This window comes from Notolabrus celidotus, chromosome 14 (assembly GCF_009762535.1).
Source record: "Notolabrus celidotus isolate fNotCel1 chromosome 14, fNotCel1.pri, whole genome shotgun sequence".
Lineage (NCBI taxonomy): Eukaryota > Metazoa > Chordata > Actinopteri > Labriformes > Labridae > Notolabrus > Notolabrus celidotus.
In genome coordinates, this window is record NC_048285.1 from 23,261,908 (window position 1) to 23,277,236 (window position 15,329).

The 15,329-nt window shown below is 41.6% G+C and overlaps 1 protein-coding gene across 2 annotated transcripts in view; it reads right to left on the reverse strand.

Moving 5' to 3' along the window:
* Window positions 1–5,800: 5,800 nt before the first annotated feature.
* Window positions 5,801–15,329, reverse strand: part of lrfn1 (leucine rich repeat and fibronectin type III domain containing 1) — a 221,258-nt gene continuing 211,729 nt past the window's right edge. For both annotated transcript variants that reach the window (XM_034702001.1, XM_034702002.1), the window contains 2 exons: window positions 12,455–13,850; window positions 5,801–7,689 (listed from right to left, as the gene is read on the reverse strand). In XM_034702001.1, coding sequence (XP_034557892.1) covers window positions 6,786–7,689; window positions 12,455–13,830 — 2,280 coding nt within the window. In that variant the 5' untranslated portion in view covers window positions 13,831–13,850 and the 3' untranslated portion in view covers window positions 5,801–6,785. The remainder of the gene's footprint in view (window positions 7,690–12,454; window positions 13,851–15,329) is intronic.

Consider the following 15,329-nt stretch of genomic DNA (forward strand, 5'->3'; position numbering starts at 1 on the left):
CCTCTTTGTAGGTTAATGTCCACATACCTCTACTGGTCATGCATTGCTCCAATCAAGTGGCTATATGAATTTAACGAGACACAACATACATAAAACTTTATCTTCATTTTCTAGATCAAAATCCCGCCTAATCACACCTTTCTGTAAGATGCGATCTATCTTCTGTGCTTGTTTAGATCCGGGTTGTAGAGCATTCTAGCATTAGGGATTATGGCAGCTGCAGTTATCTGCTGGAGCTGCAGCTTCAGCTAGTTGCTGAAGGCTTAGATACAACATATAACCCGTGTTGCGTGCCTACAGTAATACAAAAATAATTAATTTAACCGATTAGCAAGAGTGACAACGTTTAATTGATTTATCGACTAGACGTGACCATCCCTCAGTTCTGATGGTCACTTTGTGTAGCAGCCTCTACTATCACTGTGTGAATGTGACTTACTGTAAGCGCTTTGCGTGGTTTCAGGACTAGAAACATGCTACCACGTCATGGTAAGTGTAGATCTTTTCCCATTTGAATCATAGGCCTCAATAGTTCAAAATGATACAAGCACATCAATGAGCCGCTCTGGTGGTCAGTGTCACACTTAAAAAAACAGAACAGAGAATATCACAGGTCTTATCTTTTCATAGATACTAATCTACCACACATCTTAAAACCGACTGTGTGTAATGTGCAGTTTCCCACTACCTGTTTAGATAATATTCCCATGTTCAGAGTGAATTACAGCTATGTAATGAGCTGGCAGAGTAAATCTGGATAAGCAAGTTAATAATTCATATTTCAATACCTGGAAATAACCTCAGGCAAAAGAGAGATTACATTTCTGATTCGAGATATTATGATTTATGTTATATGTATTTTAAACTTTCAGGCTGTGTAAATAAATATGGAAGGTAGGCCATCATGGATCAAAGACTCCTTTAAGTCCAATCCTTGCTTGAACATGGAGTCTCACTATAAAAGGAAACACCTTAATAAGCTGATATTCATGATCAAAGGGATTTGATTGGGCGATTTGCTGAAGTGCTCTTTGGCTGCAACATAAGTCAAAGAGCAATTAAAGCTTTAAGAGATCTTCAGTACGGCTTTAGTGCTTGAGTGATGTCGTATGTTCTGTGAATTTAAAGCCTGAGAAAAAGCTTCAATAACACCAAACAGAGGGCTGGACACCGAGATTTAACACTACACTCTCATAAACAGCACCATTCACACCAGATTAACATCACACTCTGTGCCGCTGGTCAGTCTCATCCTGTCACACTTGTCAAAATACATTTGTGTTTAACATTTTAGAACAAACATGCTCTGTTTAAAACTGGTAACAGTAAGTAGGCATGAGCTATCTGTGTATTTTTAGATAATCTGATGCTGAAGGAAGTGTTGGTAAACCATTTTGTAAGTGTGTGTGTACTGGAAGAGCCTGAAGCACTTTTCTGAGTCTGTGTCAATAGGCTAAGTGTTCTCTGTAAGCAGTAGAGAGTGGGCTGTGTTGAGCTTGGCTGCAACTGCCCAAATCTTGGACGTGGAAAAAAGCAAACTAAATTCGTCTGGTCAAATCAGTATCAACGGGGGGGTTTTAAACCATATTGTTGAGGTTAATTAGAGTTTGGCTGGAGGGGGGGAATCTAAAATGTTGTGTTTCAGAGCTGCACATATCTAGTCCAAGCAACTCATTCATAATAGAGTTACTAAGATAAAAATAAACAACAGACAGTATTTCCCTTGTTTCTGTGTGCAATGTCCCCAATACATTTATTAGCTGTACTAGCATAATGGCATTGTCACTTTGTTGGTCTTCCACTTCAGTCCAGACTGATGTGTCTGAAAAATAGCTGAATAGATTGGCACTTAAGAATGTGTGAGATAAATTGATGCTGCCTCGGCATCTAAAAAGTAAAAACAAACAGGGAGTGTGATAACCTGAATTATTTCTAAGAGCCAATTGGGGGCAACTCCACTGTTTGCAAAAATAAGTCAAATGGTACTGAAGCTTGGGAACACATTACTACTCTTGATTCATTCGATCATTAATCATTTAACTTGAAGTTCACAGTTTCATTTGCTAGGCCAAAGTCATCTTCACTTCAGGAAAATGTTAGATTCTGATCTCTGGTCCTATTTAGAGTAAAAGTACTTCTGTAGTGAAGCAGGGTATGCTTCAGGATGTGGCAATGATGTGATTGACAAGTAGTCACTGTGCAAACTCTTCGTCAGGATGAGGGAAAGTAATGTATGCTACCTGTTGTCCAATCATGGCTGCATCTGCCTCCAAAACGCCAAGATGCAACAACTTATTTGCATTCACTCAAGGCTTTAATCAGGGCCATAAACCTACATATTATGACAAGGTGGGTTCTTGTACTTTATGGTAATGGTTGGAACTTCCATTGCTCAGATGTGTTTGGCTGCCAAGAGAAGTTCAGCCCGCAGGATGAATACATTGATGATCCTCTAACTATGTGGTTAGTTGTAACGCAAGCATATTAGCATGCTAACCCAGGCTAGTTAATATGGTGAATATAATTGACATCCTGTTCTCCCTCAGCATGTTGTAACATTTTACACTTTTTCCATGAACTCAGGTCGGTCATTCAGCTTGTAATGAAATACATGTATAAGAGGCTAAACCCAAACATGATGTCTGTGCAGGAGACTGGTGCATCTTACTGCCAGGCCTTTATATCAGTCTGTGGCTGTCATACCTCCAACATAATATCAGGGTAAACCAGTTCACCTTGTTGTCCTATGAGTTTGGACTTGTTGTACTCTTTGATGGGTACATCTTCTGCTTTAGACATACATCGCAAGACCAGCCTCATAAACTGCTAGCGTAGGTGAAGACTCATGAGGACTATTTACAATATAAAGGCAAATAAAAAGTTTCTCCCCTTACACAACTTTCAGAAAACACAATGTTAGCTTGTAAAGAGAGGTACCATAAATTATAAGTAAACTATTAAACTTGAGGTAGGTTTAAATCAGAGCAAGTGCTGTAGTTAAAAACATCAATAATGGTTTGAGGCAACATCATAAGACTCTGATGGGAGCCAAGCGTTGTGGTTTAGAGTTTCCAGGTGCTTCTGTTGCAGGTATGGTATTAAAAAAATAAAATCAACTAAATGAGAGTAGAACTTGTGTAAATATTGTATCAGTCAGCACAGTTGGGATGTGGGCCGTTAAAAAAGAAGCGATAATGTTCGGCTGACAGCAAGGTTTGCACGAGAAAAGAGTTCAAACTTTAGAGAACTATACTTTGTTCATATAGGACTTTTCAAACACGCTTCACTCTGCATTAAACTTATAATGACATGTAAGGTGAAAAACAACCTCACCTAGTCAAGGCACATTTTTCGCAGTCACTCAGAACTGCTGATGAGACACAACACCCTCTGCTCTGCACACAGTTTTCACCAGCTCGGCTGCTCAGGACAATTTTGAAGACTAGGAGAGTCTCAGCCGCCTCCTGCCTAAGCAGATTTTGTGTTGAATTATGGGTACAGACAAGAGTAAGACAGAAACGCTTCTCCCACTGTGAGAAATGGTCAGCACTGCAGCACATCTCCAGACATCAACCCATTAGCAGTTTATGAGGAGATGGAGCATTTACATCTTGAGTTATCTCATCTTCTAACTGGTGGAACAATTTCTCAGGCCCTTTAAGGTGAAACTTTTTGGCTGACAACTGGTTGGAAACGTGTCGAGGAGAAAAAAGAAGAGATGACCCCTTTTTTTTTTAGGCCCAATCCTCTCTCTGTCAGCGAGGATGCAAATAGGAGATCAAGAGGATTGAAAACCTCCAGTGTGACTTATCTCTCTGCTCCATGTTTTATCTCTTGGCTGTCCACGCGGCTCGGTTTCATCTCAGCGTGTGCTAAGTAGCTGTAATCAGAGGGGGAGGCTGGTTTCTGGAGCAGCAAACAAATATCCCTTGGCCACCCTGATCCTATCTTTTCTTAACAGTCGTGCCTTTTCCCTTTTTCAGAAACACATTTCTCCCCCTTGTGTTGAGCATTTATATTATGCACTATATAAAACATCATGTAAAAATATGGCTTGGACAAGATTTAAGTACTTTTCAAAGTTTTAAAGAATCAACTTTTAAACAGCCATTACTCCTTTTATGAAGCATCTGTAACTGATGAGTACACAACATATTTATGATTTCAACTATAGTAAATCACAGCTGTAATGAATCAACAATGTAACAGGTTTATTTCTTTCTTTGTATATTGGCTATTTCTCTATGGTCATGTTGGCTGAAAGGCTTCCGCTGAACATGTTTTAAAGAGTTTTAATCCTACATGTTGCATGGATACAAACTGTTTATGAAGGCTCTATTACTAAGCTGTGTTAAATACATACGTCTGATTGGTCAAACATAGCAACAGTTCATGGCCATGTACTGCTATTTATTGATAGCAGCATATGGCTATGAAAAACAGACTGTTGCTAAGGATGGAGCGCTGCATGGCAGACTCTGACAGACTAATCGTAGTCATAACAATGTGCAGAAAGAAGTCTGGTTGTTTTGAAGTCAGGTTATAAGGAGGGAATAACAAGAAGAGAAAGGCGGGAGAGGCTATAGACACCAACACTATAGGCTACAACTGGGGAATACAAAGTGAAGATAGGGCAACTGAATGAAACATGGTATAGACAGTTGAATATAAAATAAAATATTATAAATTCTAATAATGATGATAAAGTTAAATGTGAGTAATAACAGCTGAGTTAGCTTATTTTAAGAGGGTTACAGAGTTTGCTGTCACGAGAGATGCAGCTCAAACTCTGAGTGTAACTTTGTGTTTTCTATGGGAGGAAAATTCTAAGTTTTGAATCCGCTAATATTTCCAAATCAATATTTGTTGCAGAAGGATTGATTTCTTACTGTAAGTACAAGCCGATATGCGATAAGCAGGATAATGTGTAGTGAGTGGGTTGTTCTAGCAGAGGAACCCCATAAAAATCTGCTGTTCACTCTCTCCATATGTTATCCCTAAATGAAAACACACCATGGAGGTTTGTTCATGTGTCCTCTCGGCTGTGTGATACTGCATCATTAATCATTCAGTCCCAGGTGATTCACAAAAGAGTTACATTTGTTGGCAACACTTGAAAATGTAATAGTTTTTTTTTGCAACTACATTGTAATTTATAATCAAGTAATTCCCAGGGTCAGGTTTGTGTACCGCTGAGGGGTTTGGCGAGTACAAGAGGTTCACAGTCCAATAAAGCTACTTAAAGTAAGACCTCTATTATATGAGGGACCCTGGAACAAATGTAATATGCTGTGGAGCCCTGGTCGAATGTGAGTCAGTTATAGGTTCACAGTTTGTTTGAGACCCAGTTCAACAACTTGAGAAAAACATTGATTTGTTATTTGTTCGCATTCAGTACTTAAAGCACTGAGTTGGTATAGTTTAAGTAATCATTTTGTAAGATGGGAACATGACCCATAATTGAACCCCTCTTAATAACACTTAATAAAGCCTCGTTACTTATATAGTCCTCAAGATACTACTAACTTTGCAGCACGTTGTCTCCCCCTACTGGCAGCAGCAGATCTGACACTCTTGTTAATAACAGCTGGATGCATTTGAACTCAGCGTCACATCCACTTTTTAAGTTCCTCATCGACCCACACCCCACTCTGCTCCGTGGTCGCTGTGCATCTCCCTTAGATGCCTTATAAATAGTTTTGAGGATGGAATAAAATATTCATCCCCTGAATGTGTGTCTCCCCCTCCTGCAGCGGACACATACGGCTGCTCCTAAAGCTCAAGAAGGAAACACCACCAATACAGTTAACCCACACAAAAAAATTTAATACCCTTCGTGAGGGAATAAATGGTCCAAACTTTGACATACTAAATAGGGAGAGGTGTGATGACACAGGTTTTTAATGTAAAAACTTGCAGCCAACACCCAAATGCTTTGTAAAAAGTCATGTGACATATGACTTACTTACTTACATAGTTAGTACACATACACCAATGTTTTTAATATACTTATATATGTCTTTTTTGTTTGTTGTCTTTTTATCTAGACCAGCCAGATACAGTACCGATTAATATACAGTCACATCTGGAATAATACCTATTTAACATCATACAGTCCGACCATCAAAGAGGAATCCTCGCTTTGTTTCCAGGTCCATCCTCTCTATGCTAACAATACAAATCGGCATGTGTAAAATCCTGTTCTCTTTTTTCATTATTATTATTGTATAGACTGGTGGTGATACTTGTCCTTGTATCTCGTGTCTTCTGTGCAAAAGTTTTTTTTTTCTTTTTTGAAAGAACCCAAAACATGATTGACATAACAAGATACCTGGCTGTTCACTTTACAGTTATGATGATTTGTTTTTTTTTGTGCTTTTTGTCTTTTATTTTGAAACAATTAAACAGTCACATCCAAACGCCACACCCCCTTGGCATGTCACAGATAAAAGGAGAAAAATAAAAATTCCAAAGAAACACTTCCCATCCTCTGAGTGGGAGGCAATGATGGAGAGGAAGGTTTATGACTACAGTGAGCAGCATCCTCCATTCGTACATTTTTTTAGAATAAGGCACCGCTGCATAAAGAAAGGACATGGCCAACAAACCTCTCTGGGAGTATGATGGGGAGGCAGGATGAAGGGAGACTGTTTTCTTCTCCAGCAACTCTCAGAAAGTTTGCATGTGTACGTAAAATGTGCTTGTGTTCAACATTTGCTGTGCGCAAGAGAAAGTGTGCGTAATATGGCATGTAGACATATTTTTGTTTGTATATGTGTTCCCCCTCACACTGTGCTCTCTAGCATCCACTCAGTGCTGCTGAACGTAACTCTCCTGTTGGCGAGCGGTGACGACGTATCTATGTCGATCTGGTTGGTGGACTTGTTCCACCTCGTCCTCGCTCTGCGGGGGTAACTATGACTCTGAAAAATGGAGTAATCCCCTCCGTCAAACGAGAATCTATGCCTAGTTCGTGCCAGCTCATTAGGGAGCAATCCCATGTTGGCCAGGGTGCTTTTCTTGTCTTTGAGCCTGGGGGCCTCCTTGGTGCCAGCATTGGGGCCTATGAGACACAGGGACATGGTGGAGCCTGTGAGGCTACTGTCCGTCTGTGTGTCCTCAGACGGAGGGCCAGAGCGCTGTGCGTCCAGGCTGGTTCTCCTCTTCATCCTGTCTACATTCAGCGGAGGCAGCTCAACCTCCAGGATGGCAGTAGTGGCTCCTGGCTCCTCCCTCTTCTCGTGGTCTGATCGCAGCACCAGTGCCATGCACTCTTTGGGCACCCCGGCCTCACGTTGGCCCTCGTCGGAGGGTTGCTTGGAGGCGGAGCGCTGCAGCCGCTGCTGGCTTCCGTTGGTCTGCGAGTGCATGCTGGAGCTGACCTTGGTCTTGCCGTCCTCTGGGCTGCTGTAGGCCTTATAACGGATCATCAGGATGATAATGAAAACCAGCACAGAAGCAACGATTATACCCCCAATAATGATGATCATGGTGCCTCCCAGGAACTGGCTGTGCATGAAGCGGCACTGGCTGACCTCGCTGGCCGTGTGAAACTGCACACATCCGACCACACGTGTGGCTGTTAATGATGTGATGCCGTCGTCATAAACCGCCAGCACGCAAAGGTCATACTCCCGCCCTGCGGCCAGATCATTGATTAAGAAGTTCTTGCTGGTAGATGGGATCATTCTGCAGAGAGAGGAAACATAGAGCGTCAGTAGAAGATGTGGACGATTAATCATCAGAATTACAACGCCCACATTTACTGATTTGCATAGGGTGTATTAAATCACACAAAGGTGTCAGCTCCACACAACAAAAAGACAACAGGGCCATCATAGCTCCTGCACTAAATATCACTCATTCTACTAGACACACATAAAAAGCACATTTCATTAAAAGCTGACTTATGAGAGAGTATGCTCTATTACAAAACAGCAGTTAGAAGTTGCTTTGTTGGGTTTGTGTGTAAAATAACAGCAAGGGTAAACTGCAAGGTGATAAACACGGCAGAGGAGGCTCGTCGTCTAACGACATGCCACAACTGCTGCAGGCTGCAGGACAAGTGATGCTGCCGCATGATATGCTGGCAATTTTCATGTGTGAATACCTAAGGTCACATTTAGTTGGCAGCTGCAACATTACAGTACTCTAAATACTGCAGAGGGAGAGGTATTGTCTTCAGGTCAACATTAGCGTTAATATAATTAGGAGCTTGTTCCTTCTCCCGGAAGGGGGACTCTGATGGTTATCATTTGTAGGTAATAATGTAGCACCTAAAGACAAAACAACACTCAGCTCCATGCCTAAACCAGATGAGGAAATTATACAGAAGAGGGACTCATTATATCTTATAAAACCTAAAAAAAGAGGACTTTTATTAACTCGCTCTGTGCATACAGAAATCTGAATAAATCTGTCACCAGATTCAGTTCATGTGCGTCACATATTATATAAGATGGACATGAAACTTATTCTCACATCGGAAACTGTACTTTGAAAAGATATGCAGAGGTTTGATTCACTGTTTTAAAAAAGGCAGGACTCTATTTCTATAACCATGAAGAGTTTTTAATTAGAAGTCAGATATATTGATTTTTTTGCATTGTTTCATGCAATTTCAAAGTTTGATCCAAAAGGTAACTGGACTGGGTTGTAGTCCTTGAAAATCTTCTTATCGCAAAAGCTTCTCTGTTTATTTTTTTACTCTTTCTCTAATACACTACACAGGTACACAGAATTGCGGCTTACCTCTACCAACTCATGTACAGTATGTTGACCTCGTGCTTGTGCAGTATTTCTCTCTATTTCTGTACCACTAAGCCATGGTCAAAAGTCCTTAGAGTACTCAAAGTATCCTTTTTATGTGTTTTCATTGTATAAGCAGCTGTATGATCCCCTCTAACAGACTCTACCAGATACTATACAAAATGTTGAGCTCAAGTATTAATGGTGCCAAAGTGTTTTATTATTGTACTACACTACAATACATTCAATACGCTGGTATCATTATAAGCTCCTTTCTAGATAAAGATTATATGGACAATCAGCTGTTAAAATAAAATATAGCTCAACCTCTCGGACCACATGTTTTGAGGAACTAAGATACCATGTAGGTATAAGTCAGGTTGAAAATGAAAATGTGGCACATTTAAAAGTATAAGAACAGAATTCTCAACAGTTTGTTTCTTTATTAGTGTTTTCAGTGTATATGTCCACATTGACCTCCTGTGATAAAGAACATCAGTAACAGTGCTGTAATGCTGCTGTTGATCAAATCAGCAACTCACTGGTTACTTGTTAATTAACATTCATTAATATAACTCCTTACCAGTAATGAAGCCATTACTTTAAAAAATTGATTCATCACTGTTTGTGTTGATTGCTATTCCTGCTTTTCAGAAGTTTAAATTGTGTTCAACTGCTGGCAACCAAGAGACAAGAATTGGTGCTCACAATGCTTAGCAGAGAGAGCTAACGGACGTTACAGTCAAACACTGGTTAAGTCTTGGTGTTAAGTATACGCTTTAATTAAAGGACTGTGCTTGGGTTCATTAAAAGGGAATTGCTCAGTTCATTCTCATTTTGCTAAAAATATACTTTAAAGTTTAATAAAAAAAAAAGTATAAATATCGTGTCAGAACTTTGTCATTTTTTCCACTTTCCTCTCCTTTCAATCATCCCATGAACTCTTACATTTATTTGGTGACCTCCTGACAGAAGTCAACCCTCAGGTGAGGTTCAGCTTGGACTAAGTGAAAACTGCCCAACCATGAAAAATAGTTAAAAAGACATGCAGGGGTGTGTCCAGAGGGGCACTCACAGGTGGCAGGGCCCCCCTTGAAACCTGATTGGCCCCCACAGGTGCTACCCAAAACTTCTAAACTCTGATTGGCTCTTTGCCTCAACAAAGGGGGAACTTATGCCAAATCAACTATTTGAGCTATGTTGCAACAGACTGCTTGTGGCTTTCTTTACAGCAGAATGTAGCACATTTTCTCTTGTTGGCACTTTAAATTGAAGACATGTATTTCATAAGACAGGTGAGTGGGAGAGGACTCAGTCCATCAAATTGCAAGTTAACTCCTGCACACTGTCCAGTCGTAAAATACACATTTATTTGCAATATTTCAGTTCTAAAGCATTGCCAGGAAATGTGATTTTTACAGTCAGATCGATGCATAGTGTGCAGACGTTTGCTTGCAATATTTTAAATACTAAATTATGTTGTTGGACAAACATCTTCTTTTGAGTCCTTTGAGAATTAAGCTGAAAAGATGGTAATCTTAACACTGTTGTGTTACTCTTTAAAATGTAAACGCATACACAGGAAAATACCATCTGTGTGATACTTTGATGTTGGTAGTGAAAGCGGGTAAGAACAGTGGAGATAAAAAGGGTAAATAAATGCTCTTCATTTCAGTCAGTGCCCCTGCTATCAAGGTTCACTCCTGCTGTTATGAATGTTTTTATTATCCCCCTGTCCTTATTTTCTCTGACCGAATGCCTTCATGTCCTCAGTGCCCTGTGAGAGCCCTCACCAATCCCCACTCCCCGCCTAACCCTCCTTCACCCCCGATCTGTTTACTTAATCATGTATTCATGCTACCTCTTTTCTCTTTTATTCATTCTCAATTCATCCCCCCCTTTTTAAATTCTATTCACCTTTTATTTTGCCCTCTTTTGAATACATATTTTTAACCTAATATAGACATTCAAACCCGACTCGCGACATACTCTCCTCTCTTTAACATATTCGTTTTCAAGTATAAAAGTACCTCCTAATGTTCTATCCCTTACTATCCCGTATTTATTGTCTGTCTGTTGTTTTGTTTGTTCACTTGTCTTTTTTTGCTTGGAAGACTTTCTGTTTGTTTGTGTCCCCAAAGTGTTGCCGTTGTCCTTACAGTTGTTACAATTTTGATACTTAGGCATTTTTCGACTGCAGGAACTTCCCCCCGGAACTAGGGACTTCACCCCTGAACTACATGCGTTTCAACCGGAGCAACCAGGGTCTAAATTAAATTCAGGGGTAAATAATCCCCCCCCTGAAAAGCCCCTGCTTGGTGGATAGTACTTTTCAAAGGTACTGGGACTTTCGATTGAACGTTACGGTGTTTGTGGAGTTTACACAGTTGTTGAAACACAGAGGGAGTTCCTGGGAATGCATACTAGTTTAGTTTTCTATTAAGATTTCAAAATATTATTTAATATAATTTTTTTTCACCAAACGTCACTGGCCTGATTTGCACAATCTACCCGGGACTTCAGCCTGCGGGCGAAATGCAGACAACAATGGGGGCACAGGAACCTTTTAGTCCCGGGGAAAGTAGTTCTGGGGTCTAAAAGCCTCCAGAACTCTTTGTCGAAATATACCTTTTGTCACTTTTTTCCCCAGTCCGTGTACAGCACCTTGCATAATTAAACATATTCCTTTTTTCAAGAATGTTTTTATGGTGTTCTTTTTTATCTTATATTAATTTGTCTTTATCATAATGTATAGGTTTATTCTTCTGTTTGTGTTGTCTGATGTTTCTAATGTATTTTTTAAAATAAGATGTATTATGCTTATCTAGAGATAGCCATTGCAAGTTAACTTAGGCTAAAAGCTAATGGACGTAGAGTATCAGTTCACACACATTTCCAATCACAAATGATCTTTTCATAAATGTGCAAGCGTAATGTCAACCAAACTTACTCTTGTTTACAACTGCTTGATGCATCAGTGCTAAGAACATTATAGTGTCAGATGTAATCGCATATAAATCAACACAGACATTTTTCTGCAGAATGAGTATGTTATATTTCAGTGCACTGGTACATTGTGGCTATGAAAAATTCAATAATTTCACAGGAGTCAAATTTTGAATGTAAGACCCTGACTTGTAACGGATTATCTTAAAGGTGTGTTATTTCTTCTTTACCTTAAGCAAATGATGTGTACCTCTTCCACCACTGCAGCCAAGCCTTTCATTAGACAACCACATCTAATCACACTCTGTGTTTCTACCAATTACTGCAGACACTTGCTAATGATACAAACAGTTACATGCAGTGAAGTAGTCAGCCCTCGTGTTACCGTTTATTGTTGTTTTATGTTTTAATGATGCTAAGGGCTCTTTAGCTCTGAGTGCTCAACTCCAATTTACTCAAATATCAGAGACAGTAAATTATTTATTGACTCTATAAATATCTTAAGTGTACTGTCCATTTAAAGCATACTGTTTTTTTAAATGAATGAAATATTCCTCCTTAATGTATCCCCTGGATTGCACTTTAAGAGCTCTGCTTATTTTTGGACATACTTAATCAATTTGCAACGTTGGGATCTGTCAGTCTGCCACAACCTACCGCTGTGTCATCCAGCAGATGGTAACTCCAGATGTCTCACCTTTCCTCATGTCCCTGCTCCTCCAACAACCCCCTCTCACTCCCTCCTTCCACCATAACTTACCTGTACACCAAAGTATCATCTGCTGTGCTGTTGTACTGGATCTGGTACATCCTTATGCCGGGGATGTGGCGCTCAGATGGCCAGCGGATCACGGCTGAGGAGGAGGTCAGCTCGGAGACCATCACCCTCCTGTCCTGCTTGTCGTAGCCCTTGGTGTCGTTGCCAGATTTGGAGGAGGTTGTGATGTCTGAGAGGCCGGGGTCTTCGCGCATGTGGCCCGTGTTGTTCACAAACAAGGGTAAGGGGATCATGTTGATCTCGACAGCAGCTGTAGCGATGCCTGCGGCATTGGACGCCACACAATTGAAAGCCCCACTGTCCTTGAGCGTGGTGATGAGAATATCAAGGGTACCATTATCATACAGGATGGTGCGCGAGTTATTATGCACCAGCTTGCCGTCTGGAGACCGCCAGTGAATATCTGGGTCCGGATCGCCTACGGCTTTGCATTTAAGAGTCACTCCCTGCCCTTCCATCACATAGGGCTTAGTGGAGAGATGTTTGGTGATCAGTGGAGGCTCACAGATAAACTCCTCCTCCTGTATTGACCAGAAATATTTATCCATGAGGTGTTCAGGGGAGGCACAGGTCTCAAGGTCATCCTCTCTTGTCAGCCTACGGAGCCACAGAAGCTCACAGTTACAGTGAAGCGGGTTTCCTCCAAAGCTCACAGCCAGTGTGGATGAGCTGGAGCCCTTGGCGTCCGACAGCACCTGAGCGTGCTGCAACAGACTGTCTGGCGGCAGCTTCTGCAGCCTGTTGGAGGTCATGTCTAGGCGGACCAGCTTGGTAAGCAGTGAAAATGTTCCAGCTCCAATGTGGTCAATCAGGTTGTGGTCCAGAGTGAGCGTGTTAATGTTGGTCATCCTGGCTATAGCCTCCCAGGGGAGCGTGCGCAGGTTATTGTTGGACAGATCCAAGTCCTCGATTGTGGCAACAAACTCATCGAAGGAGCTCGGAGCCACGAGGTGGATCTGGTTGTTCCCGAGGATGAGGTGACGCAGATTGATGAGGCCTTTAAAGTGGTCGCTTTTTATCGCACTGAGGCGGTTTCCGTCCATGTGGAGCGCCCGTAGAGACCGCAGGCCGAGGAAGGCATGAGGGACGATCTGGCTTATGGTGTTTCGAGATAAAGTGAGGTGGACCAGGCTAGTCATGTTGTGAAAGTCTTTTCTGCGGATGATGGTGATGAAGTTGTCAGTGAGCCGCAGCTCTACGGTCTTGCGGTCGATGGTGGGGGGGACAAACAGCAGACCGGTTTTGGCGCAGAGCAGGGTCAGAGTTGGGGAGAGGTGCTGGCAGATGCAGCGGCCCGGGCAGCTGTAACCCTCCACCAGAGCCGCACAGAGCAGCACGCACACAACCAGCCGCTCCATTGTTGATCCACTTCCAGGTCCTGTGTGAAGACAGACAAATAGGAGAGTCAAAAATAGGGATTTTTGAATTAATAAATAGCATTGTAGTCTTTATAAGAGCCTGCTGCAGAAATCCACAGTGCGACCTAGATTGGTGAGACTGCAAGAGAGGTATCAATCACAAAATGAAATGGAGCTTTACAGAAATAATGGCACCTGGGATGATGAAAGGCTGCACCAACACCGTCAGAAGCCAATGTCTCTGTAGTCTTTTCATGAAAATAACAGAATGTTTTTTTCTGTGTAACCAGACTGCATCATGGCTGAAACATATCATTTCTTGACTGGCCACAGGACAGTTTTTCTATTTTGCGGTCACAACACATGCACATTTCCATCATATGACAAGTCTTGTGTGTTTTTCTCGCCCTGGATTTCACATCGGGAAGGAGAACTAAAGGCAGAAAAGGGCACCAGCCAACAGAGCTCAAGGTTTTTCATGACCTTTTCATGCTTCCTGCTCTCCCTCTGCTGCAGAGACGTGCTGCGGAATTAGACAGAGAGCTGTCATGTTAATCAGGCCAACAAAAAGTTGGAAAAGGTGAATGCGGAGGAAAGACGTCTTGTTTTTCGATGGAGGCTCTGAGGATGCTCCGATTCTCTGATTCCCATTTAGAGGTATTGATTTCAGGCTCGGAGAGAACACGCCTGTGGTGACAGGAGTAAAAAGTGATGCTTTGAAACAATAACCATCAGAGACCCCAGTGGAACACAAAACGGTGATGTGTGGATGATGACACTGCCAGTGGTTTTACCCTCTTTGGCATCCATCTTGATTGCTAATGCCTTAAGCCTCTCTGTTGATGAGAGAGCCTGTTAACGGCGATAAAGCAGAGAGATGACAACTGTCTTTTCTCATCTAGCTTTAGAGAACGAGTGCAGCCCACTGCCCCATCCAGGCCCTCAGGGGGACACTTTTGATCCCTGCCAGATCCAATGTGTCAATCAACTGCAGTGTGTCTCTGTCAGAGGTCCAGTGAAATTATTTTCATCTGCCCAGGAGAAGCTGCCGGAGACTTTTTGCTGGAATTAAGTCTGCTTTCTTTAACCAGGGCACATCTAGATTGTCATGACTAATTTTAGAGCCTCTTTATCTACATTTCACCATGTTGAGGTGGTGCTGACATCCTTAACACCACCGATTATTGCCCCCCCATCCCTCCCTCACTGGGCCCAGAGCAAAAACACCTGATTCTCACACTACAAAAACACGTAATTTTAAGTTAATTTCAAAGTGCTGAGAATGTTTTAAATTCCACATGTCAAATTTGAAGAATAAAATACACGCCAAGTTCTCCTCTCCCTCTCCTCATCTCCCAAGCTTCACCTTATTCATATGCCTTGCACAAAGAGTGTTTTCAGCCAAACAAACTTGGTCTGATGAGAGTTGTTATGAATTTTCCAGACAGACGGAGAAGTGAGAAAGTGAGAAGTGCTGTCTTTTTATATCAGCCTGCATT